At 37.5% G+C, this 27,667-nt stretch overlaps 1 protein-coding gene across 1 annotated transcript in view; it reads left to right on the top strand.

Annotated features, from left to right (window-relative positions):
• The window catches only part of NEK11 (NIMA related kinase 11), a 92,876-nt gene that overhangs the window by 12,197 nt on the left and 53,012 nt on the right, over positions 1–27,667 (top strand). Inside the window, exons 2-8 of the mRNA XM_075705443.1 lie at positions 5,277–5,442; positions 10,577–10,695; positions 16,761–16,825; positions 17,166–17,292; positions 25,030–25,179; positions 25,263–25,341; positions 25,859–25,944. Of these exons, the coding sequence (XP_075561558.1) occupies positions 5,277–5,442; positions 10,577–10,695; positions 16,761–16,825; positions 17,166–17,292; positions 25,030–25,179; positions 25,263–25,341; positions 25,859–25,944 (792 nt within the window). The remainder of the gene's footprint in view (positions 1–5,276; positions 5,443–10,576; positions 10,696–16,760; positions 16,826–17,165; positions 17,293–25,029; positions 25,180–25,262; positions 25,342–25,858; positions 25,945–27,667) is intronic.

The following is a 27,667-nucleotide window of genomic DNA, read 5'->3' on the forward strand; positions in this document are numbered from 1 at the left end:
GTACAGAAAGGACAGTTAAAGTTGGGGACAGATAGGACTATATATAAAAAATTAGATTCCAGTAATATATTTTTGGTGTGGAAGCTATCAACAAAAATCTAAAATTATGATTTTAGAACTACACTGTTGGCTGTAACACGCAAATCTCATCAACTGTATGATATTCTAGAAAGCAGCTGACTCTGAGAAGCAGTAGTGATGGGTGACTTCATCTTGTCTGTATGCAGATGGTGTCCTTGTTACTGAATTTCCCAAACAAACAGTTTTAGTACACTAGAAGCTGTTGTGCAGACAGGACTTGTGCATGCAGGTTGTTGCCTGTTCATCATTTTTGTCCCATTTGTAGTATCATACCTTCTCCATTTGCCATTTGATAAATAGAATTGAAGACATTATTAATTAGACAAGCACTCCTTTTATTTATTGTTTATGACTAATTTGAGATCCAATTGCAGATGAGGTGATACAGTTTTACAGAGTTGCAGGTGGTCCTTGTACTGAGGAGTTAGGAGGGTGAAGAGGTAGTCCTCCAAAGGTCAGAGTGGATAGAAATACAATACACAGTTAATAGGTTATGCCACAACTCTCTGTATTGAATTCAGGATGACTTGGAAATATAAACTATATGGAATGATAAATTCCCAGCTTTGCACACTCATTACTTGCTAGCAGACCTTGCTAATGTCAGGCTGTAATTAACTGAACGACTGCCTGTGTAAAATGAATTTTCTATTTAATTAAAACCTTCAGATTTTGATCATGTATTCCTAGAGCACACCCTCTCTGTTGCGTTTTGACCTATTTATTCTTGACATGAAAAGAGTTATATTTCTTTTACTTAATTATCGGCAAGCAAATGTACCTAGTCAATAATTCATGTTGCAGTTTACTCAATAAATGAGTGAGTTTTGAGAAAGGCTGCCTTCTTTTAAGAATTGCATCTGATCCAATAAACCAAATTATATAATAATAAAGTATGTCATCAATGTAAACAAATACCAGATGGGTTGTAAAACATTTAATTTTAGATCAGTGCAAATAGACTGAGATAAACACTGCTGTGGCATATTGTCAGTCACTGGTAAAGCTCAGAAAGGATTCCCACTGGGTGTCCGATCCTGTATCCTGGAGGATTCCACCTTCATGCTTGTTTTTCTCTTGTTTTAAGTCTTGCTCTATTTATCCCCATTTGCTCCACATTATTGTGCTTTCAGACACGGTGTGCTGGCCTGGCTGCGTTTCAAAGTGTGACAATGCAAGGCAGCAAGGTTTTCCTAACGAAAGCCAGAAGGTGTTCCTGGGGAAGGTCTGGGAGCCTGCCGAGGCAGAGCGGTTGCTTTCTGTATTGGGGGGAGTGGACTTACCTCTCATGTTATTTTCCCACCCTGGGGGGATGGATACTGTTACCTGTACCAGACCTAGCTTCTTCCAGGATGGATGTAAATAGTGACAGCCAGTGCTTTTTACTCTTAAGATGCAAATGCATTCGCACCAAGACTCTTTCAGTTATGGTCAGTTCAAGGTCAAGTTTGAAGTGTCTTTGTGCTATTAAATTGCAAGGCTAGGTTTTTTTTTCCACACAGTTAAAATCTTTTGTTCTGTATTTAAGATATCTGCTAGCACTTCTGCAACAAAGTTTTCTAGTTGTGTGTTCACTGACGTTTTATCTTATCTTTAGGGACATGGTTTAGTGGTGGACTTGGCAGTGTTAGGTTTGCAGTTGGACTCGATAATCTTAAAGGTCTTTTCCAACCTAAATGATTCTATTATTCTATGATCTGCTCATGTGTCTGTATTCTAAATTAAATGGAATTCATAATAATAAATAAACTTAAATTAGTACCTCTCTTTTTAGCGTTTTATCAAAAGGGGGTAGTTTTAAGTGTTGTATTTGGAGGACATCCACATTTTAGTGATTTTACTTGTTTTTCTGTATGTGCCACCTAAATCTATGATTTCTTAGTTTCATGCAAATAGTTTTGGACCTTTTAAATCCTGCTTAATACTTGAGCCTAAGTGGCAGAAAATATAGGGGAAGTTTTTATGAAAAAACTTGACTTAAAGATGGACCTGTATACTCCAGATGGAGTCTTGACAAAATCTTAGGAGAGTCTATTATTCCCAATATCCATAATAAGCTTTCATGTCACATGCTTCAAAAGGTTTGTTTAAAATACTTCATGTTACCTAACTACATGTCTCTAAACTGTTCAATGCATGCAGATTTTCAGCAGATGATACACAAGTACAATGGCTGAGTTACGAGCAGTGATAACTTTTTATTATAAGCCAGCGTTAAAATGCAGGTTGGATCATATAAACAGAAACACTTTATCTCCTTTGAAGTGTAGGGCTGGGCTCTCTTGGTAGAGGGGAAGTGCAGTCAGGATTGTTTAGCTAAGAAAAGTGTGTTGGTTTCTTATGATTACTAACTTTCTTTTTTTTTTTGATAGGCAGAAAGACTATCAGCTTATGGATCTATCAGCCTATTCAATATCACCAGGGATGCCAAATTTGAGTTATCTTAGGAGTCCTGTAAATCACAGAAAGTGCCCATTTTACGTGCCTGTTAGGGTAGAAGTTACTTGTGTAAATACTGAAATAGGGTAGAGTAAGTTTAAGCACTCTTTAAGTGCTTTATATATTGAAAAGTATAGCGAATTTACATAGATGAAATTCTGACTGAAGACTTTCAGCTTCATTGTTTTTCTTCTAAAGTTATCAGAAAAGAGTCACTTTAGATCTGGAGACTGTTCTTCATTTTCTCTCTGAGACTTCTGAGACCCTGAAATAACTTCTTTGTCAATACTTACTCAATGTAGATGTTTTTAAATTTGTATTTTTAATTTTTAAGCACATTTACTAAAGTAGATATCAGAAGCTTTGCAGGAAGTATAGACTCAGTTTGTTGTCTTAAACTCAGTAAAATCAAACCTTATCTACATGCGGAAACAGTACATACATATACCAGTGGCACGCAGATATGCTTAATCTCGATTGCATCACAAAAGTTTTCTTTCTAGATGCGAATGACTTCCAGTTCTTTATATGAATTAGCATTGTGTCACAGAAAACCAATGCCTTATTTAGAAACGTACATTTCCCTGATTTGTGCTTCTGGGAATTAATGTTAATAAGAAAAACACCTGTCGTCTTGTCTGACAGCTGATGACATCGTCAGAATCACTGAGTGACTAAGATGACAAGCTATCCTTACACATCAACACATCAGGCTTTTATTGCTGTCTTGGGTATACAAGAAACTTGTATTAAGTGGTGTTTAACAAGGACTCATTCTGTTTGTCAGTTCTTTGACACGATCTATATGAAGGAAGGAATAATGTCCCCATGTCAACTGCAGATGAGAAGATTGGAGTAGGTATTACCTGTCTCTGTAGCAGGAAGCTTGTCTGTAGAGATGCAGACAAATCAAATGGCATGGTATTTTCATCACACTGCCAGATGAGGATTAGGCAAGTTTATGTAAAAATTCATGCATTGTTAGTCAGAAACTGATGGTTGAGATTTAGGAAGAAATTTTCTTATGAAGAAATACAGCTTTTTTTCCTTAGATCAAGTGAATTACTGTGGTTTTATCGCTGTCATGTTTAACTACTGTGACTTTACAACCATGCAGGATTGAACGGGAAATTACTAAAAGCACTGTGAAGACATCCCTTCAGTGTGGAACTTACCTTCCATGTATTCAAAAGTTACTGGAAATTCATCACTTTGTTTCAGTTAAATACCATGATCATAGAATCATAGAATGCTTTGGGTTGGAAGGGACCTTTAGAGACCATCTAGCCCAACCCCCCTGCAATGAGCAGGGACATCTTTAACCAGATCAGGTTGCTCAGAGCCCCATCCAACCTGACCTTGAATGTTGCCAGGGATGGGGCCTCTACCACCTCTCTGGGCAACCTGTTCCAGTGCTTCACCACCCTCATTGTAAAAAAATTCTTTCTAATGTCTATTCTAAATCTATTCTTCTTTAGTTTAAATCCATTATTCCTTGTCCTGTCACAACAGGCCTTGCTAAAAAGATTCTCCCCATCTTTCGTGTAGGCTCCCTTTAAGTACTGGAAGGTCACAATAAGGTCTCCTCGCAGCCTTCTCTTCTCCAGGCTGAACAACCCCAACTCTCTCAGCCTCATAGGAGAGGTGTTGCAGCCCTCGGATCATTTTGGTGGCCCTCTTCTGGACCCACTCCAACAGGTCCATGTCCTTCTTGTGCTGAGGGCCCCAGATCTGGATGCAGTACTCCAGGTGAGGTCTCACCAGAGCAGAGTAGAGAGGCAGAATCACCTCCCTCGACCTGCTGGCCACGATATTCTCTAATAGTCTCAAACAGCTCCTTCAGACATAGACCAATGATCCATTCTTCAGCAGCTGGTAAAGTAGATGGAAATGGCATACCTTTGTGTGATGTATGCCTCTTCTAAGCATTTCATCAGGAAGATCCCAGCAAAATATGCTTCCTCGTAGTGCCCTGCACTAAGGGTTTCTTTCTAGGACAAGTTGACAGTAAACTCCAGAATTAGGTTTTGGCCACAAATCCAGATTTGCACTTTCCACTTAGGTGTTCAGGTGAAGGGCAGACTGATCTTTAGAAAAAAAATACACATCCTGATTTTATCACCAGAAAAACAGTCACAGAAATACTACCCTCTGTGTGATTTTTCTCATGCCTCCATGGAGAGACTTTGACAGAACCAGCAAAACCAGTTTCTTGCTACTCCTTAATTCATGTGTGGATCTTGAGCATATGCTCTGAGTGGGTTTGAAATCACTTAGATTTGATATTTTGTTTATGTTTATTATTATGCACTAATCCATAGCACTGAAAACGTCATGAAGAAAACAGTACAGTAAGGAGTTAGTGGGAAAAATATTTCAAAATAGTTTTTTTAAATGTTGCTTAATTGCTATGGTGACTAGCATATTTATTTGCATGTTAATGCATTCTCTTTGTTAACCCATATTTGCCTCATATTACAGAATCACAGAATGGTTGGGGTTGGAAGGGACCTCTGGAGATCATCTAGTCCAACCCCTCTGCTAAAGCAGGTTCACCTGGAGCACGTTGCATAGGATCGCGTCCAGGCGGGTTTTGAATATCTCCAGAGAAGGAGATATTTCATCATTTCATGTTGCCAAGTACTTGGTTAATGTTGTTATTTTGCATTTAAAGAAATTGTGATGGGTTTTTGAGCAGTATGTGATTTTCTATTTTTCTATTTTTATTAATATAAAGATTTCTTGTTTTCCTCTAGAAAGGTTCTAAAGGAAATCTCTGTTGGTGACCTGAAGCCTAATGAAACAGTTGAAGCAAATCTGGAAGCACAACTACTCTCCAAATTAGACCACCCAGCCATCGTCAAATTTTATGCAAGCTTTGTGGAGCAGGATAGTTTCTGCATTATCACTGAATACTGTGAGGTGAGACTTGTAGATGACTTTGAAGAAATTTGACAGAATGTGTGCATTAAAATAGGGTCTTAAAAGAAACCCAGCCCAGTTTTCTTTAATGTTTTAGTATGGATTTTACTCTTATTTCTTACTTGTGGTATCACCTGCTACTTGTCAGGCATATTTCAAATAAGCAATGTTACCTGCTCACATGACACTCATAGCTCATAGACAAACAAACCAGAGAAGAGGAAATTTTAAACACAAGTTCATTTCATTCACTATAATCAGTATTACAAGAAAGACTTAAATGCAGACACATTACTAGGTCTGTGGGCGAGCTCAGAAAGGTTTTACTTCTTATATGCTACTGATAGGTAAGAGAGGATGAAACTGGGAGTACAGGAGCACGGTATGACATCTGATGTAAATGAGGAAGGGAAAACTTGCTTGTGATTTGGAGGTGATTACAAGAAGCTCAAGCCTGATCATATGGATAATGAGTTTGGTAGCAGCATTGGCTTTATGAAGTGGAGAATACTATGAGTCAAAGACCAGAGTTTAGATGATATGAAAAATATTAAAGCAGGATATACTACAGTATAGCTACCATTTTTTTTTGCTCCAGCATTTGGTTTAAAAACATATTGATGAAATCTGTCTTAAGGCTTTAAAATAAGAATTTATACATATTTAAGTGAGCTTTTTAAGAGTTTATATAAAACAAGTGCCTACTTTCTATTAAATATAGATGTGCTGTTTTAAAAAATATAAGCTTTTATACATACAGTGATCTTTTTATGAAACTGTGAAGCAGACTTTTCAGTTGTGCTCTGCTAGACATCTGAAATGCTTTGGAAGCTAGTGACCTTGGACTACTGGGTTACCTGTCCACCAATCAGACGGGTATTAACTAATCACATTTCTGCAAGCATTCAGCTTTGGTGTGAATAATTAAAGTACTATTCCTGCCAGTCACTGCTTCTGTAGAAACTTTCTTTGATGACAGTTAACTGCCTATTTGTTGCTGGGATTTTTTAAAATTAAATCTCAAGTGTTCAGTTCTGTTATGCAGTCTGACTATTTGTTCACATATTGTTTTAACACCCATGCAGAAGCTCTTTGCATCATTCCCTGAATATCTGACAGCTGGGGCTTGATGGAAATTTGGTATTGCCAGTTTTCTGTGGAAATCCAGAGCTCAGAACTGAAGGATTATTCTAACTGCCCAGATATTCCCGTGCACTAAGATTCCTTTTCTCTCTACCAGTGGTAGAAAGTGGCCCAACACCAGGTCAGTTAAACCTATGGGAATAAAGGAGCCTCTTTCAGCAGCATTATAGAACTGGGCTAGTGGCTTTGGTCCACTGCTTTTTTCTTTTTTCTTTTATTTTTTTTCTTTTTTCCATCTGGAATAAAGTTATAGGTGAATAAAAAAGAGCATGAAAGCAATCGCCATAGTAATCACAAGCTGCTGCAACACCCCTTGGAATTTTTTTTATTCAGGCAATGTAAACTACCCTGCATGAAAACATTTCAGTGTGGAGTTACCCTAGGATCCAGGAGCCATGTACTCAAATACATGAGAATGTGTCAGAGCGAGGCAAATGAAGGAGGAGAAAATCAATGCATTGGCGATGCAGGTGAATCTTTTCAGTTTTGAGTCTGCTAGGTCAGGCCAGAATGACAGTGGGTCCACTAGGATGTGCTTCTGAGACTTTCCAAAAAGGATGTACTATGTAGTGTCATCGCATTTAAGCAATTACAAAGTATTTAATCAAATGTTCAGACAAAGAAAGTACAAAGCAAGGTTTCACACAGTGCTATAAAGTTTCTTTTCTATTTTAGTGGGAGTATTTCCAGAAGGAATACTTTTGTATTTACTTATCTATAGCCTGCCTTTATATGTGGTGGGCTTTGGATCTTTTTACCTCCAAGATGCCTGTTTAAATCGTGCATGAATTGAGAATGAGAAAAATGTATTGCTACCTGATCCTTGTTTGGAAAGTCTAGTACATTCAATTTCTCATGCATGGAATAATTACCAGATTGGCAGTAATTGGTACTCTTGGGCAGAACTCAAAATAAAGAATAAACATTAAGTTGGCATGGAAACAGAATTACCCTCTGAGCCTTATTCTGTTTTCTCCAAAGTACTGTGACTTATTCATTAGCCACAGTACTTTGTTCATTCTTGTATGAGTAGCACAGAGTGAGCCCACAATGCAGCTGCCCCGTGCTATACCTGTCCTGTGAACAAAAGAGAACATTGGTCTCCATTGCTCAGCTTGTCGTCTTTTATTATACCTGAATTAACTCAAAATTATAGAAAAGAAGTATATGTGTTCTGTTTTCATCTTCTTGTTGAGCTTCTTTGGCAGTTTTCCCGAATCAAAATCTTACAGGCAATATAAACATTGTCAGATAAGTCAGATTTCAAACAAAAATGCCTTCATGAACCTTGGATTTAATTTTGTAACATAAATTGAGCTTCAATGAAATACAGTTTTTATAAGGTAGTTACTTTAAAAGTTGCATCATTTTAATACAACATAAACCAGAACTAGTTGTACTTTCCCCCAAACAATTATTTCTGTCTCTTCACTGTGGTCACAGCTGTGATGTGAGTATACATATGCTAAGGAAATCTGGGCAAAAGGAATAACTAAAGCAATCAGTGTCTGTTCACATTATCAGCTCTAGAAGCTAAGCTGTTTTAAGTAAGTTACTGGTGTATTTGATACTCTTGACATTTAAATAAAAACTGCAGCTTGGAAATGCCCTATGTACTTAATTTGTTAAATTCCTTATGAACTTCATTATACTGACCTCCCAAAATGCAAAACTGGGTTAACAAACTTCTTCAGAGTTTCATGGCAGCAGTATTTCAGCAAATCTTTTATGATACATTTTTGTTTTCCTTTTTTAGACACAAAATCAAGGTTAAATTAATTGTAGGACATTGAGACCAATCTTCACTGCTTGAAGGTAAAAATCCATACAGTTACTTGAGGGCACCTGTAGTACTTTATTCAACTGCTTTTGTGTTCCTTAGACCTTTTGAAGGAAATGTCCCCCAACTTAAGACAGTACCCACCAGCCTAACTCTGTAGGTCCTACACTTCTTTTCTTTGCATTTTTCATGGCCATGTTTATAGAGGACATATAGGGACAGGGAGAAACGGTGATTGGAGCCTGCTGCACTTCATCTGTCTTCACCTGGATAGTATATAGTCCCTTGAGGCCAGCAGCCAGCTGACACATGTTTGAACAGCCCCTGAGTCATGGGCTATTGCTGCAGTTGGCTCTGGATGGTCTGGGGGAGCCATCTGGAATAGGTGAGTCATTATTTTTGAGGTGTGTGAGTAGGCTCAGATACAGCCCATCTGGTTGCCATGCAGCAGAGTATCCAGCAACACTTTTTCTTTCTTTGCTCCACTGCAAGCAACTGGGGGGAAGCTGTTGAACATTTGGAGTTGCAAAGGGGAAGCAGCTGCTGAGAGCTCCAAGTTCCCAGAAGAGCTTCTCTCTGGGCTGCAGCAGGGAGCCAGATGGAGAACTGAAGCCATATTCCCTTCCCTAGTGAATGAGATGAATCAGACATTTCAATTAAAAAATTGCAGGACATTGTCAGGGAACACATTTTTCATACATAACAAAACTTATTTTCTTTTTTTTTAACACACTCACTCTTGAATGTTGTAACTTAGAACTTCAGGGACCACAGAAATTACTGTAAATTCATGTCAAAGCACAGGACAGAAATGTATGGATCTTCAAGGACAGAACCTGCTTATTTTGTAGCAGCAGTATGAAGCACTGTGGTGTTGTGAACAGAAAGACAAGAAATGCTGAAGAGATCATAAAATGTTGAGAGTCAACAGTGCAGAGGAGGGAAGGGTTGATGATGGGAAATGGTGGTACAGGTACATTTGTACAGGTTAAACTACTTTCTTGTATATGGCACATAAAACTTCTGATTTTATGCAGGATGTGTAATGTAAAAGTAATGATTTATGGAGAATAAGCTGTCCTGATGTAACGTATTAGTAGAGTATGATGAGACTCACAGTCCCTTTGCTCTGGGATTAGTTACCTCAACACAGTGCTTGCTACTAATGTATATTCTTGTAGACAAAATGTGTTTATTTTATAAACTGGGTAAACAACCAGCTGACAACCATCTGTCTATTTTTTAGCTAAATGAACAGTTTTCATGTAAGTCTCCTCAGAAATCTCTTTCATCATGCTGCTGTTCAACTGATTTTTCCAAATGTCTGACTTACAGTTTTCAAGTAGTCTTTCTGTGTATATTTTCTGGTTTATTTTCACTGCCTACTGTGTGCCATATTGCTCCATTTCTAGTGTTACTTCAAGATCAATTGTAGTTTTAACAAAGTTTTTACAATAACACTTGCTACAGATTCTTGAAGCTTTAATTCTACTTTGTTTCTGGCAAAAGTGAGTTTGGAAGAGGGACAACGTATCATGATTAAAGAGTCTGTATTTTAATTCTTAAGAGAACAGCATGGTTTCTTTGATGCTGACATGGCTGTTTCAGCATCATAAATGAGAGTGTCTCTTGACTGTGCAATGTTTGACTTAAGTGGAAATGCTTTTCCCAAATTTATAAACTTATTTGGACTGATTGGGGCAGATTCATTTTACTTGTCTTAGGTGTCTACATATTAGCTAGTCAATGTAGGCCCTCATCATAAAGCTTTGCAGAGAAATGGCATTTCTACAACATGATCCATCTCTTCCTAAGGTAGACAGCTAGAGAGCAGACATAATTGCACTGTACAGGTGCCTGTTCCTTTGTGTTAACCATAAAGGGAGTTCAAGGTGACCAGCTCAGATGTACATGTCTAAAGTTGGATGACATGAAGTGAGAACAGTTGAAAACTTTGATGATACTGTGTAACACTAAGAGAAAACTGACCTACTGTCCCTATGCAGTCGGATTGCTTGATCTCATTTTGATCCTCAGTTGTGCATGCTTTTGGTGCTGGGAGAGTTCAGAATTCATGCTCAAATGTTAATTTTACAGACTACGTGGTAGGGAGCCTGAAGGTCTAAGAAAATGGAGTCCTGTACTTTGATGAAGGAGAAGACATTTCAGAAACTTACTTTAAATGTACAAATATGTTGTGATATTTTTCAGGGTGGAGATCTAGACTTTAAAATTCAAGAGTACAAAGAATCTGGGAAGATATTCACTCAAAGACAAGTAATAGACTGGTTTATACAGTTGTTACTCGGAGTCAACTATATGCATGAAAGGTACAGTCATTTAATATGAGAGCATTTAGCTTGGGAGGGGAGTGAGTAGACTTACTGACTAGCTGCAGTTATTTAAACAGAAATGAAAATGTATGGATTGCCTTGTATTGGTATAAAGTCCTGTTTACCAAACTGCTGTAGTATATGTTGTATACCTAAAGTGTAATTAATTTTCCATCCTGCAAGAACATTGTGTATTGTATCTTTTAGCAGCGCAGTGGTAGATTTCTTTCAGCATTAGACACGCCTTTTCTAAGAGCCAAGTGAAAAATTTAGCACACCAGAAATAGTTCAATATTATTAGAAGAAAACGGATTAAAATGTTAAAACAGTCAGCTTTTTCAAGGGGAGTCAACAAGGATCTCTTGCAGATATTTAATATGAAGAATCCAATATATATGCTTGATGTACTCCCCCTAAAATCAGTGAAGTTACGTACATACATTCTTTGAAAACAGACATTACTTTTAACATCCCATCAAAGAATAACCTAAAAAATTACTGCAGGTCATCCAGACAGTGATGTGTGAACATCACACTTCATTTGAGCAGGGGTAGATACAGGTGAATACCTACCTGGTTATCTCCATGAGTGTAGTCCTTGCCTGCAGTGTGATTTAGGCAGGCTGACTTCAGTGATTTAAACAGTTCCCTCATTGCCAGTGTACTGGACACGTGCATGAGTCCTGCCTGGTCCCCTTCCCGCGTCATCCAGTGCTGTCACCTTTGAGGTAGGTGGGACTATTTAGTGTGGTATGAGGGAGACAGGGTGCTGTGCTGAGCCAGGAGCAGAAGGCCCAGAATGCTGCCACCCATGTTGAGAGCTGGAGGAACGACTGAGCAAATGGGAATACCAGGCTCCTTTCCTAGCAGCTTTTCAGAAACAGTGAGCCAGTCAAAGTTAACCCGACTTTCAGCATCTTCTCCTTTCCTCCATCTCCTCCCTGTTGTTTTGGTAGCTCTGAAATGTCACGTTAATGAACAAGGCAGAGAATCCTTTCTAAAGAGCACTGTAGCCCAAAAGTCCAAGATTTTTCATCCTGCCAAGCTGAATTATTTGGACTACTATTCCTATTGAACTTATTGAACTTTCAGAAATAAGAATGTCATTGCTGCAAGGACTGTCTTAGCAGAGACTGAGGATGTCTGTCTGCAATCACCTGCAGGTTTTGGGGAGATAAGCTAATCTGCCTAAAATAATGGCCTAAATTATTAATACAGCCAGGGGGAGAGAAGATGTTTATGTTTGAAGAGTAGGTTACACCCAGAATCTGCAGATGAGTATTCAGTTTTTTTCAAGCTGAATGTAAACTAGAATTCATAGTCTTCTATCCTGTTGGAGTACTCAGAAAACAAAATTATTATGCACTAGATTGAAGGTGAAAACACCAAATTGATGTAGCTGTTTCAAATACCTTTCACAGCAGGCCTTGGGCCAAATTTGGCTGCCTGAACTTGAGTTGCAACAGAGCAGTAAGTAGAGATAGTAATCTATCACCAAGAACAACCATTTCTGAGTTGAGCTGAAGTTAAGCATGTGGGGTGCGTTTGACCTAAACTGATGCCTAATGAGTTTTTGCATCTACAGTGTCAGACTGTAGGGGGAAAAGGGCAGAGTGAATTGCTGTTCAGGATGCAAGAGCATTTTGGTTGCTAAATGCCAATTTATCTGGGGCTGGTACCTGAAGTCTCACCCCCACAGCCTGCAGTGATGAGAGCACAATGATGAGAGCACTCTTGGGATGCTGTGCTCTTCAGCATTCACCTCAGGCTGAAAGGACAGAGGGAAATGGAAATAAATGGAAATAAAAATCCTGACTGTTTAAACTAGCAGTGTTTTTTTTTTTTTTCCCGTCTCAAACTCCAATTTAACAATTTATCATTAAAAGTTTTGGTAATCTGGAAAGTCCACTTTTGGTGAAATCCTTTCTTTAATGTATGTTCTTAGAGGATGCATTGTGCAGACTAGTGCAGAATAATAACAACATTGCAGTTGGCCTAGATGGTCATTGTAGGTCCCTTCCAACAGAATTATTCTATTCTATTGTATAAGTTGTTATTTTTGTCTTTCATTTTCTGTATTTCCTCATGCCTCTCTTATCTCTTGTTTTCCCATATGTCCCTTTTGTCTACTCTTCTCTTTATTTTTCTCATCTTCTACTTGTTCTCAAATAAATCTTTTAAAAAAAATCTTATAAATAAACTTTCTTTGGTAAATACGTATATTAAATTACTGGGTTTCCTGAAAAGTAGTTAATTCTCCAGCGAAAGCAGCAATTTGATTTTCCAAACAGCATTTCATTTTCTCTCTTTGAATCATAGCTATTTAATAGCACCTCTCCAGACACATACAAATGACTTGACAGTTTTATTTTTATTTGCATTTCTTGTATTAACTGTTATTTGACTGTATGCACATTGGAAAATTTAATCTTTATCTTGTTAGTTTGGAGCCAAACAATAGCTTAAATGGAAAAGGTTAGGCTTAAAAGAATTTAAAACTACTTACAGAAATTAATTTGAATTACTGAAACATAATAACAGCCCTCTATGTATAGAGGAGTCATACATGATTTCTTCTAAACTGATATGGAAAAAAGCTGTAATATATGTTTGAACTATGTTTATTGCAAAGATAACTTTTCCCTAGAATTAGAAGCTTGAAGCACTTATTAGCTGTGGGTTGGGCTTCCTTGTGCTGTTCCTTAGAAAATCCAGCTGCTGTGGATGGAGTTTTTATTCCAGAGTAACAAAAAATGTTATTTCTGGTTTTAGACATAGACTATTAACTTGGTTGTCCTTGCACAGCTTTTGTTGAACTTCTGCACTTTTTGAAAACTCTTATGCTGGAAACTTATTTTAAAACAGGACTTTTTTTCTGCCTCAGACTGATTGTCTTTTCCTGTGATAATAAAGATTATACAGATTAGACATTCCTGTCTTTTACTTATGCTTCATAAATCCAAAAGGGGGCATGAATATCTTGTGATCATTATGCTATCTACTGGCTATTTTGCATAATTTGAAATATTTTTAAATTTTAAACTGGAAAGCTAAATTATCTAGAATTAAATGGATTCAATTGTGATCTGTCATTGATATAACCAGAGGGAGAAGTAAAGGAGCGGCAACATAGTTCAATGGTCTTATCTAGATGGATACAGCATGAAACCATCATCTAGCCTCTCTGGGCATACTTGTAGCCCATCACACATCAGTGCACAAAATTGATCCCACAGCAATCAGGCAATGAGGCCATTGATTCATTTAACCTCAATTTGAATAAAGCTGACCGTTATGTTATCTGTCACTTTGCTAATCTTTATGAACAATATGCCAACACAGAGATTTTTATAAGGTTATCGCTTATGCAAACAAATCTGTTGCTTTCAATGTACAGGATGGAAGGCTTTGCCCAAGTACTTTATCTGGATTTCATGTTGTCTTCCCTAGTACAGGATTCAGACTTCCCCAGAAACTCTTAATTCTCTAAATAGTTCTTCAGACAGAGGAAAGAGAAATTAATTGCTGAATATTTCACAGCAGTAAACTACTTCAGCTTCAATCAGCTTTACTTGCTGGTATGTTGCAGAGGAAGCTTTATTTAAGGAGGCTGCCCACAGCTCAGTGCTTCGTGCTGCTTTTTTATGACTACAAGACAGCAAGCGGGTACTCTATAGAAAATAGGTATGGGTATATTTATTGCACAAATTTGAAACTGTCTTAAGTGTTAATTTCTACCCAAAATATCAATAACCACTTCGCTGACTGTCAAGTTAGATTAAGTTTTGCTGGAGTCCAGTTAATTCATGTTACCTTTATAGGTCTGTCTCTTGCTACAACACAAAGTCATACTCTTTCTTAAACTAGATTTACGGTGCAGGCTCAGTGTTCTCTTACTAGAATTTAAGTAGTTGTTTCAGTTAAGGATTCAGCTTGTAACTTGTTTATCTTCTGACATATCCTGGCAGAATAAGGTGGCTTGCATCGAGAGACATCATCATGGGAAGTTCCAAAGAATCACCCCAAGTATTTCTTAGTCATATTAATATATAACAACATCTTATAATTATTGGTAATGCAAATAATTTGCATAACATCTTCATCAATGTGTTGCAAGTTTATATTAGCATTACATTCTAATGCAAACTAATGTGATCCAAACATCTTCTCTTTATCACCTTTTCAAACAATATGCTACTGAAAGCTCTCTGGATAGGTTTTTTTTATGTCAAGATACCTGCTATTCAAGTCACAGATATCCAGGAAACTTTTAGGTTCAAAGAGTCCGTGATTATATTTCTACAAAGAAATTTTAAAAAAAAAAGGGTTAAAACCCACCAACACTCAACAACAGTATGCAAGAAAAATCTAACTCAGTGAAGTCAAGTTCTTGCAAAGACTCCGTGTGATGAATGGTAAGGAAAGACTATGAATCTAAATTAACAGAGCAAGATTTATATAAAACTATGTGTATATATAGGCTTATGAAATAATAATGTATATCACCTTAGCTTAATTTCCTTACTGATGTAATGTATGCTAAGTGTACATGTATTGCTCAAGAAAGTTGCCGAATAGAGAAAAAAATATTTATAAACATCAGTGGAGGCATGATGAATAAAACTTCCATTTTTCCCAATGTGTAAACCTTTCTCTACAAGCATTACTTTCAGGACAAAAACTGGAAAGACTGCCATGAGAAGCGTAAAGAACTCTTGTTTATGTCCTACAAAAATGTTTCCTCTTTGTGCTCAGTCTATGTGCATACTAAAACATCTTCTAGTAGTTATTATTCACATTTTTTTCCCATTTGTGAACTGAGTATATTGAATTTAATGATTTTTTTTCTCTTCTTGCAAAAATTATTTTCAAATGAGCTGTGGACTAAATTGCTTATTTAAATTGTTCTGTAGAATATGTATTTTCTAGTCTTTATATGGAAACTTATTTTGGAAATAATTTCAGTATCTCAATACATAAGACTAATAATTCAATAAAATTTGAGATAATACTTGAAGATTGCTCAAGAACAATTAAAATCTATTACTATTTTTATTTTTCCTGCCCACATCTCAAGAATCTTAGAACCTTTGTTCCTTTCTTTATCTGTTCTAAATGGCTGAACAACTACTGCATTTGTATTAGCAAATACAGTTTCTGTAGCTAGTATGTACCAAATGCTGTTCTAACCTTCTCAGCAGAGCTGATAACTAATACTGTGTGTTATCAAGCTATAAGGAATTTAAAAGTGAATGTGTTCTAGTTTAGTTGAGGTTGTAGGGAACCCTTTTGGAAGAGTGATTAACAAGAATTAATTGAGAACATGTTTTGTATACTGTAGAGAGATTTTATTTTCCTAAGGGGATGGAGAATTACTGTCATACATTACGATTTCAAGAAATTGAGAAGATGCTGTTTGTCCCTGCGTGGTCTGTAGCTTATGATGTTGCTTCAGTCTTTGATGGAAAAATAAGTCTGTAAAAGCTAGTTGTTCTTTTTCTTCTCCTTTTGATCTCTGGCTTTGTAAAGTTCTTTTATCTTCCACATCATTACTGTAAAAATTTGAATTACTAGCCTAGTCTATATACATATTTGTCTTTCAAGTAATAAATTTTCTCTGAAGGAGAGTTCCCTGAGCTTTGAGAAACTCTTATTGCTGTTTTTCTCATCCTTTATTCTATTGTAAGACATCTCATTCTTCTGGCAGAAAATAAGATGTAGTGCTTTTAAGAAGAGCCAGATAGGAAGACTTGCCTTTCTCCCTTCCTCTGCAGCTCATGTTAAGCCTGTACCTGTATTCTCAAGCTGGGATCCCTGGGTGCATTTTTGTTATCCTGGCTGCTTACGCTCTCATCCTGGATGCGGGTGTCTGTGAATGCACCTCTGTGTTTATATGATGCTCTTTAATGCCATCATATGTGCATTGTCACTTAACAGGGTTAGACTTTAGCAGTGGTGGGCTGACCTTCCTAACAAGGAATGAAGATAAATACCTGAGATATTTGATACGTGACTGTGAATACTTCAAGTTGGATGAGGTTGAATTTCCTTTTATATTCCAGGCGAATACTTCACAGAGATTTGAAAGCCAAGAATATATTTTTGAAAAATAATCTTCTTAAAATTGGTGAGATTTCCATACTTCTTAAAGATGTATTTTAGTATGATAGAATAGTCCAGCAGACATTTTGTCAATAAGGAGATTTAAATAAAGCCATCTCTGATATAGCCTTTTGATTTGTGGTCAAATGTTTATTTGACAGTCAGACAAAAGAATAGGGACCTGGAATTCCCTGGAATAGGGAAGAATTACAGAAAATTGTTTTTTCCACGTTTTTAAATTCTGGCAGTTTTTTTGTAAAGTGTACAGTCATTGTATTGTGTCTAACAATAAACCCAAAGAGTTTGTATGAATAGATACAGATTTATGGAATTTATATGAATATTGTTTCTGCGGTTACTTTTAGGGGACTTTGGAGTTTCTCGTCTTTTGATGGGTTCATGTGATCTGGCAACTACATTTACTGGGACACCATACTACATGAGTCCAGAGGCACTGAAGCACCAGGGATATAACACAAAATCTGACATTTGGTGAGTAGTCAGCATGCTATTTCAGTTGGACTAGGCATTTCTTTTCTAGGTCAGTATTTGCCTTTATTTAGGAACTACTTATTTTTTTAAAAATGGCTCCCCCAGTAGGGTGCTAACACTTCTCCACTAAAATTATTACAGGACATTTGTGTCATATGTTGCACTTGGAAGGTTTGCTCTTTGTGTTAAGAAGCATGTAGTTTACTATTCTGGGTTACCTGGGACTTCAAAGTAGAGTAAGATTCAGGTCCAGTCTCTGCCATGACACAGGATGATTGTAGACAAAGTTCAGCATTTGCTAGGAAGGGGGAAATCTTTTTCTTTCTCATATTAAGAAAGATGAATGGAAAGAAGTAACTTTCTGTGAAACTTCCAAGTGGACAAGGAGTGATTCCTGGCTGAGAGGGAAGCAGAAGGACCTTCTTAGGAACTGAACGGAAAATCATTGGCAAATGCGAAAAGGAGGAAGTTACTTGGAAGGGGAGCTGAAAATGAGAACAACTGGAGTGTTAGGATAGAAGCAAAAAGGCACCTTTTATAAAAAAGGCTCAAAGATAGAAAGAAAAGTGTGAGTTCTACACTTGGCACAAATTCTCGAGATCAAGACTTCTGAGGTGATGATTAAATAATCAAGTTGAGAACCTGAGATCTGTTGAAAGACTTTAGGAAACCTTTAGATGTGCAGGTATTCCTGCAAGCTAAGATGACGAATGATTTTTGGAATGGGGAAAATATCTGCCTTGTTTATATGTGTGTCCTAAAACTTCTCATGTTTTAAGATGATGGTTAAAACTATTGTGTTTTTTAAATTCTGTCATAGTATTTTTTTATAAAATGTTCTTTGCTGCTTCTGTTAAGAGGTGTTCGTTTCTGTAGGTATGCTAATGTGAAGGTTCCTTTTTTATGAGTATTTCAAATCAGGAAATTTGCTTTGTAAAACATTTGACCACTAGAATGTATTTTGTTTACTTGATAATTTACTCTAGCTTCTGCTCAGTTCTGCCTTTTCAAGATATGTTTGTGACTGCAAGATATAATTCTAAAAGTTGAAAACATTTGTACCTTCAACTTGTAGCAGCCATTTTTCACAGTTAGCATGTTCAATCCAGTCAACGGATGTGTCGGGAATCTCATCTTATGGTCTCTGTAGCTGAACTGAGATGGATTTGACGTCAGTTTTCTCTCTTGATCATGTGTATCAAAACAAATCAGTTAATATGTGTGGTCAATAAAAATATATTGAGAGGAGATTTCAAAAGATGTCAAAACAAGTAAACAGACAGGAAAACCTGCCTTTTGTGCTCTATTACTGTAAAGAATAGCTTGTTTTATTGCAGTTGAAATGGAATGTAAAATATATATTGAAGTTCTATTTGTTGTTACAAATGTCAATCCTTACAAGTCATTGCAGTTGTACAGAGTAAATGAAAGAGGAATTTTGTCCAGTCTATTTGTAGATGATGTGTTGATCACCCTTTCAAAATTTAAAAAATAGCAGAAATATTCCTGCCTCTCCCCCCCTACCCCCGCAACAAGTCACTAGCTATTAGCTTTCTGCTATACCTTATGCATTTTGTAATCTTTCCAAAGCAGTACCCAGAGCACTCATCCAAGGGTGGAACTGCCTTCAGTAGGAGCTTCTTGGCCCTCACTGCAGGGGCACTAAGGAGGAGGTGTGCCCTGACTCACTAGACCCCCAGCCCACAAAGAACTACTCTTTCTGAGCCAAGAAACACTCTTTTGATCAGGACTCGTCAGCTACCATGACTCATATATTTGGTTGATACATTGGTCATTTAATCTCTTCATTTAATATTTTAATAATGATTCTGTTTGATTTTTTCTTTTTTTTTTGCATTTGCCCCATTTAACAGGGGCTGAAACACTAGAAATCCCTGAGCACCCAGGGGAATGCACCCTGGAGGCTCCAGGTGAGATTAAATCCTTGTGCAGCTTTGCAGGAAGTTCAGTTGCTTGTCAAGAAGTTGCCCAAGTCTTTTATGCATATTGAAGAGACGTTCTCTCTTCAGACTTGTCCTTCTGATCTCTAGCAGGACTCAAAGTATTGCACAGAAAAATTCAGAATTACAAGTGTTCTCATATTAAATGTAAGAAAACGTAAAATATCTTCTACGAAAGGCAGTTATTGCTGTCTCACTACGTTATCATGGTCATCTCAGTGTTCAGTCCACTTAATAATTTTTCATTGGAAAGACCTTAATTTATGCTGCATTAATGATGTGCTCTAAGGAGACATTGTGCTTTTCAGGTTCACTGAAATGTGCAACTGGCTCTTCAAAACTGGCTTGAATATTCACAGTACAGCAGCTGGTACAAGAAGTATCATCCTTTATAACCCAAGGTCAATAGATGGGAAAAAGCCTCATGTTTTACAGTTTTTACATACAGAAGAAGTTCTGCAATTAGGCTCAGAGAAGCTGCAATGTTTGTTTGTCCGCAGTTAAAATTTCAGAGCTGGAGTTCTTTGCTGTTCCATGCTTTATGTCAAACCTTAATTCACAGGAGGCAAATTAAAATTGTTGTCCGTGTTTTCCTTACCATCTCTGAGCCTGGACTGGCCAGGCAGCAAGTGAAAGCCTTAGCAGATGACACAGCCTGGGTTTTCCTCTTTTCCAGGCGAGGAGCTTCCTTGGGGAGCTGGTCTCAGTTCAGGAGTTCACCAACCCCTCTGCCCATCGGTGCTTCCCCGTAATGAGCCAGCAGATGGAGAAGAGTCAGTGCAGTGCCGGCAGCTGAGCTGAGACATTAACTAGTTCAAGAGGCCAGGACGGGTGCAGGATTAGCAAGTGGTGTGCGTGCATACACTTGGCCGATGGGACTCCCTTTTACATGAGCACAGCGTGACCCAGAGGCACTGCTGTGCCGGGGTCCTGGTGACCCTTCCTGGGCTTAGGCACTGCGTGCTGGGACTGGCACTGGTGTTGGGGGTTGACCAGTGTTCCAGTGCCACCAGCACTATGGCACTGCATTCTTGTGTCAAGCAAACTGAAGACTGTATGTGTCATTTTAAGGCATTTCTTAGGGTCAGGAAAGGTGAAGTCATGTGGTGGGACATGGTTGCAATCTGCTTCTCTGGGACAGTGAGTATTTTATAATTTATAGAAAACAGGGCACAGAGGGAGGCATGTGAAATAGCCAGTAGCCTGGTGGCTAAGATGGTCCCTGCTGGTGTGGGGGCCCGACGTTAGCGTTTCTGGTCTGAATCAGACAGAGCAGAGACCTTGGTCTGAACCTCTGATGTCCAGGAGGAGCAGCTGGGTTATTTTCAAACCCCTCCAGGCAAAAGTTTCATCAAACCTCTGTGGCTGACAAAGCCTCCAAACTTCTTGTTTAACCTAAGTTCATGTTCCAGTGACTCACTCTTTCACTGGAAAATGCCTGACCATCTCTGTACTTACAGGGACACAACAGGTACGACTCATCCCCTGTGTTAAACCACATGTGTATATATTAGATCCTTTGGCCTTAGGCTCATTTAGCCTACTAGTTCTTTTGTTTTACAAGGCATGCATGGTTATTATTTTGTTAATTTGGAGGGTTTTTCTGAAAAAATTGTTGGTAGGAAATAGTGGGTCAGAATCTACTCAGATTGCATCAATGTCATCCAGCTAAGACTGTTGAAGAATCATGGCAGAACAGGTCTCCCAGTATGGACAAATGCAGATGAGACCCATCAGCAATGTTATTAAGAAAGCAGAGATCCAGGGGGATTACACAAAAGTCTACCAACAAAGTAACAGCTTTTATTTCAGCCCATGCAGCGACTAAAAAAAATCACTCCAGCCCAAAAGATTTGGGTTTTGTGACATTAGGCTGAGAAGCCTCGGTGTCCTCTAACTCCCAGAACTATTTGAACAAAATGAAAACATTTCTTTCCAGGGAAGAGTAAATTAAAAGCAGGTACTTAGTGCATCCAGAGCAGTTGTGACTGCTCACTAATGCATTAGGTGAATGCTAACTTCTTATCTGAGCTTTTCTGAACAACAGGGATAGCTTTGTACTTTCCTTTATCTTCTTGCAACCTAAAAGCTCAGACTTACCAAATAAGTCAATGATAACTCCTTCAAATGGTCCTAAGCTAAAGGGTGCTGTTGTATCTTCCCCAGAGATCTCTCTTGTTCCAGAAAACTGTGATTCCCTTGGCACAAGGGCTCCCAACGAGTTTAGGTCCTGATTTTTTCATACTGGGAAGTGAGCATCGCTCTTGCCCATCCCAGAAACAATCTCCCTCTTCAGTTCCTGAATAACGTTATCCAGATTTGCCTGCCACTAGTAGTTAGCCTGTATTGCACCTGCAGTTTTTTGCAGGTTTTCTAACTGTGAGAGCTTGGGGTTTCTCAGATGAGACTCTGAAATCTGTACTGGCTGGGAGTCTGCCAAGGGTCAGTACCGGTCCTTGAGTGTAAATATTGAGTGCCTGTCCATGCAGTGGCTATTGTAACTGTATCATATTTTGTTTCTGAGTGGATGAGATAAAGTGTATGCAAACAGTTATCAGCAATAACATTTCTCTTTTCTTTTCAAAGCTATAAGCATATAAGGCAAACTCCATCCAGGAACTTTTCAAAGGATTTGTGCATAGTATATGTTACAAATTATTTCAGAGGCAGAAATGATAACAGAAATAATTTAGTTGAAAAACAAATGCTTTTTTTCACTTAGAGACTTAGCAAATTCTTTACAAGAGAGGTATAAATAACTTCCTTTTTGTATTCCAGAAACAAAGCAATGTCACAGTCACATTTAAATCCATTTAAAATCCATCAAGTATTGTCAGATTTTGACAGATGGTTTGTCTGTATGGGTTGGGTAAATTGGGCTTCCTACACCACAGATCTTGGGACTTCCATTTTAATTGTGCTTGCTTGTCTGTGTTTTTCACCCAATTTGTCTTTTTGTTTAATATTAACAGTCCAAAAATGGATTTTTTTTTATTGCCAAATTTTATGCAGAATAGTTACCAAAAATAGCAGTAAAAGCAGTGAAGATCTGAAAAGCAGTGTCTGAGAGAGTTGTGATGGTACATGTGTGGATGTACATATTCCTTATAGACTCTGGAGTCAGTAAATTCTTACGACCTTCTGGTACAACCAGACTGAGAGATACAAGCCACAAAGGGATATGCACTTAGATTATCTGTCTTTTGGAGTTTAATTTAAAAGCTAACTTGGATCTTACAGCCTTTGAAGGACTATAACATACAAAAAATCAGAAGATGTTAAAAGACAGCAGTGCTTATTTAAACAAGTATCACCAAAAACCTCAAGGTGTTTTCTCCTGAGAAGGGGAAGTTAGAGGTCTGTCAGTTGATATTGGAGAGAATACACTGAAGCCTGTCCAGACGCTCTGTTTTATGATGTAATTGAGCATAAGTGGCTTTGATGTGAAACGGTCATACATCAGTTTTGCTGAAATGAAGTGCTGTTAAGGACCTTTGTCAAACCTATTCACAAACATAGGGAGCAGTCAAACCAAATGCTCTGGCTGGATAGCTTAATGACCATTTTAGAACTTTAAAACACTGGCAGTTATACAAGCTAAGATTATAAAAATGATTAAATTGTATGTTTGGGTTGTGTGCGGATTGCTTGTGGGAATTGGGAAGTAATTTTCTCTTGCTGAATATGCTCCTTACAACATGCTTAGACCAGGACCGTAGAAACACAGCTGAGAAATGCAGTCTTGAGGCAAAAGCTTGGCGGTAACTCCCTTGGGCAATCGCAGCTCAGCAGCTGTCCTGGGAAGAAATAGTCTTGCTCTGGGACCCAGGGCAGCATTTGTCAGTTTACGAGGTATTTATTTCATTTCAAAGAATTGTATCTTGCAGTGAAAATGTTATTCTTTTTCCCTCTTTTATTTTTTTCTTTCATGGGACAGATGGGGTCTTCCCTGAGTAGCCTGTTCACGGCCCTGGCTGTAGCAGAATGCCCTCGGTGTTCTTTTCATCTTCATCCAAAGCCTCAGGTGTAGTCAGAGTACTAAATGAGATGAATAAATGGGCTTCCCTGATGTGGCAAATCTTCTGCTCCTAATGGCTCATTAAGCAATTTCTATATGCCAGAACCAAGCAGCCTCCAAAACAGATTGATTCTGCAAAAAGCAGTTATAGTACAGTCTGTCAGGTTGGGATTTTCCTTCCTTTTTTTCTTCCCTCTGGCTGGTTTCCATTTTTATTTGACGCTTTCAGATGCCATGTGTGCAGGGTTTTTTTGTTTTTAAGTATTTTCTCATGTAGTAATTATCTTGTTTCAGAGTTTGAACATACATCATAAATATAGATCATCATCTGTGTGTTACTGTTTACTGATTTTGGAAGTTTGAAAGCTGGTTGACAGTTAAATCTTCAAAAAACTAGGCAATTATTTATGTACCTCAGTAGTTGGTCTTTATGCAGTTGTTAGCAAAAATGTTCTGCTAATTGTTTTCACATCCTGCTTTGAAAAGTACCAGTAAGAGAGCCCACCTATTCTCTCTCTTCCTTACTAGCATTGTATGTAGAGCCTGGGGTTCAGCTTTAAAATTATTTGCTCTTGTTCTTTTATTGCCAGACTGACCGAATCGATTAGTCTTCTTTAACCAAAGTGAATGATTGAAACTTTATTCATTATTTGCTTGCAAAGATAATGCTTATACCCTTTTAATCAAAGCCATTCACCTATGCATACTTCTACTTATTGCCACTATGCTTTATTTTCATACTGCTTCTGTAAATTATAAATACCACAATCAAATACTACTTTAAAGTTGCTCTGATATTTAAGTTAGTTACCTATATGAGTCTGGTCCTGTAGCTGGCTCTCACCAGCATTTTCTATGACCTTGATCAAGTCACTCATCAGTGCCCCAGTTCCCCTGACTGCAAAGTGCAAACTCTTATGAATAGTCATTATATAAATTATTATGAGAGTGTTTACGTTAAAATGTTCAACTTGGTGATCTTTTGTGATCTCCGTTAGGATTGGTGAATTAAGAGCCTGGTAAATAATGCAATGGTAAACCAGAGGCCCATTTAAAATTGTTTGTAATCATTCCTCCTGGTTTTTAATGATTTAAAACTGACACTGGTTCTTAGCTAGGTCTCCAGACCTACATTTTCAGATTTCTTCTTTTCTTCTCCAAATAAAATTTCGAGGAAATTTAGTTTTAGATGTTGCAATATGATGCTCTCATCTAAAATTTGGTATTTCTTTGAGTACAAACTGATTTCATAATCTGTTTTGAGTATGTGGCCAAATGAGTGAAATCACACCAGAAGACACTTCTATTATTTGAAACTGGCATTATTTAATTTGAACTTGAATTGTAGCCTCAGTTTGTCATCAGAAATTGATTTGCAAAACCAATTCAAACAAACACATTCTTAGTTTAATGAGTAGCTGCTTAAGGTAGTTCATATAATAGGGTTTTACTTTATTTTTGTATATCTATATATGTAAAAGTGATATATATATATATATATGTAAAAGTGTGTTTATATACAGAATTTAAGTTTGTGCCTGCACTTATGGAAATAGAATGATGATTTCTCCTGTTTATAAAGTTACTAATTTGCAATCTGAATAAAAATATTTCAGATGAAAAGGATAGCATGATAATGAAATATCCTATTCCCAGGAGAAAAGGGCATACAATTGTGATTTTACTTATTGTAATGTAACTATGCATGCTACTTTCAAAAATATTATTTATACTATTCCTATTATTTTATTCTTCAAGGTCTCTGGGATGCATTTTATATGAGATGTGCTGTATGAACCATGCGTTTACTGGACACAATTTTTTGTCTGTTGTGTTAAAAATTGTAGAAGGTGATACACCTTCTCTTCCTGATAGATATCCAAGCAAACTGAATGCTGTGCTGTGCAGGTATGGGTTTTTTCTTGTTTAGCAGTTTTTTAAGTTAATTTGGAAAATCGCTTAATTATGAATTTTGTTTTTTAATGTTTCAGCATGTTAAATAAGAATCCTTCACTGAGACCAGCAGCAGCAGAGATCCTAAAAATCCCTTATATTGATGAACAACTAAAGGTATATAAGAAAAAGCGATAGCTGTACACTTACCATTTGCATATGTATTTTGCAAAAGCAGCATGGAGGCAGAGAAAATGTGTTGAGAAAAAATAATTAGATAGCAGTTGATGGGAACATTAATCCAGGGGACTTTCAGACCCAAATTACAAATATGACTGAGGTAGCAAGGTAGTGAGAAATGAAACCCTTGTCACTTTACGTGCTGAATGTATCCCCTTTTAAATGTTATGAGCAATAAGGAGAATGGGCATTTGTGTGTAACAAGTGCAGATCATTCGGTCCAGGGTGCATATAATCTCTAAACTGTTCTGCTTAGTCATAGTTTTAATGAAAAACAGTGCATCTTGCTCTTTAGGTCCCTGCTTCAGTGTATGTATGATTTGGCTTTCTAAGAAGGTAGAGAAGGAAACTGCTCAGTCAGTTTTTACAGTAGAACTGTATTGGGTCATAGCTGAAGAGTCTGGATCACTTTAGCCTCGAGTGTTAATACCATTTCTACTTTATTTCCTTGCAGAATATACAGTGCAAGTTCACAAACATGACTGTGAAAGACAAGGCACTTAACTGGCAGAAAGAAGCTGCTCCCATTTTTGATGCAGTGTAAGTATTTTAAAATATTTTATGGCAGCAGTATATGAAATTACAGTGTTGCCAAATAATATCAGGTTGTAAACACCTGTGTTAATCTCATAGTGCTTTATATTTATATTGAGAGGGTCCCATTCCCCAGAAATACAGAACAGCAACCACATTAGTGAGATGCATAATTAAGATTTAGGTGAGGAAAAAAAAAAGATTTGCAGGTCAAATATTTTTATTATATAACTGTGTAAATTGTGCATGCGTGTGTAGTATATGCATATGTTAATTTAGTACTAATTGGTATGTAAATTATGAACTTTGTCTTTACATTTTGAAGGTTTAGATCATCATTTTAGTTATGTCATGATCATTTATAGTGCTGCTGTTTGTGTGACTACTAATTATTGAATGTGAAAGCTGTGTTTCCTAAATGACACCAAACAAAGAGCACATACACTTAAACTAATATTCAGCTAATGCGTCCGTAGGATGCTATTATATTTGTCTTGTAACTATGAGAAATTAAGGCTAGCGATGTTTTTTGGCTCTTACATCAGTAGTGCCTTCGCACATGATTTCTCTTTTAGGCACTGAATATATATTAAATTAATTAATTGCATTAAATCACAATGCTGCAATTATTAAAGCAAATATCAGCATGGGCAATTTAATTTTGCCTTTGTAAATTAGCTCTGCAGTTTCAATGGCAGCTGGCCCTCCCCTTTCCTTCCTGTCCCTGAGTTTTCTGTACATGGTTTTGCTCTGTTAGGAGCTAGCATGCTCCAAATCAGCAGTTTGTGATCCTGTGTGGATGCAATGCACATCCTTGTTTCTTGTTTCCTCTAAATAACTGTCAAGACTTTAACAACTATCTGAAATTTCTTTTGAATTATTAGGTAACAGCAATAAAGAAGCCCATGCTCCAATCCAGAATTAGCAGTGCCTTTGAGGCAATAGGCCTTTCCCCTTCATTTTTAGTGACCTCTGCTCTCAGAGAGGACCTGCAGTTTTGCAGCTGTGGTCACTTTGCAGATGCTGCCAATTCTGCTGCTTGCAAGCATCCCTTTGGGAGAGGTGACCAGCTTCAGATTTTCCAAAGGAAGTGTTATTTAGTATCAGCAGTAGAACGAAAGCAGAGCAAAGAAAGTGGAATTCAACACAGCAAAATCTTCTGTATATCTTTTTTACCCAGTTTAACTACTGGGACTCTATCTGTAAAGCTCTCATCTCTAGAAATTGTGGTTTCGGTTTCCACTCTGTCACTTCTGTTCTTGCTCCCTCTTGTTGACAGATGAGTCTCTGTCTTTTTATCAGACCAAAGTTCTCTGTTTTCATATAAATAGGTACCTTTAGTATAAATAGGTTGTTGAACTTTGCAAGCATGGATGTAAAATGCAACAATAAATGATACCTGTATTGGCTAGTAACAACTATCTAATAACAGCAAATGGAGCCGGCTGAGACTGCTCTCAAGTTTTTTGCCTTACTATTCTGCATGATTGCTTCTTCTAGAAATAACCCTTTGCCTAGTATACTGGAAATACAAGAGTCAGACAGGTAGATATGCCATAGCCAGGAAATAGTAGGTGCTTCTTTTGTCTATGGCTGCTGTGTTCAAGTTGATTCAATTAACTCTGAGTGGATTCCTGCCTCTTCAAATTAAATATAGTTAACTGCAGAGATGTTCCTTAGAGATATACCTTAAATAGTTTTGGGGCACTAAAATCTTGCCCAAATACTA

This window comes from Pelecanus crispus, chromosome 2 (genome assembly GCF_030463565.1).
Source record: "Pelecanus crispus isolate bPelCri1 chromosome 2, bPelCri1.pri, whole genome shotgun sequence".
NCBI lineage: Eukaryota > Metazoa > Chordata > Aves > Pelecaniformes > Pelecanidae > Pelecanus > Pelecanus crispus.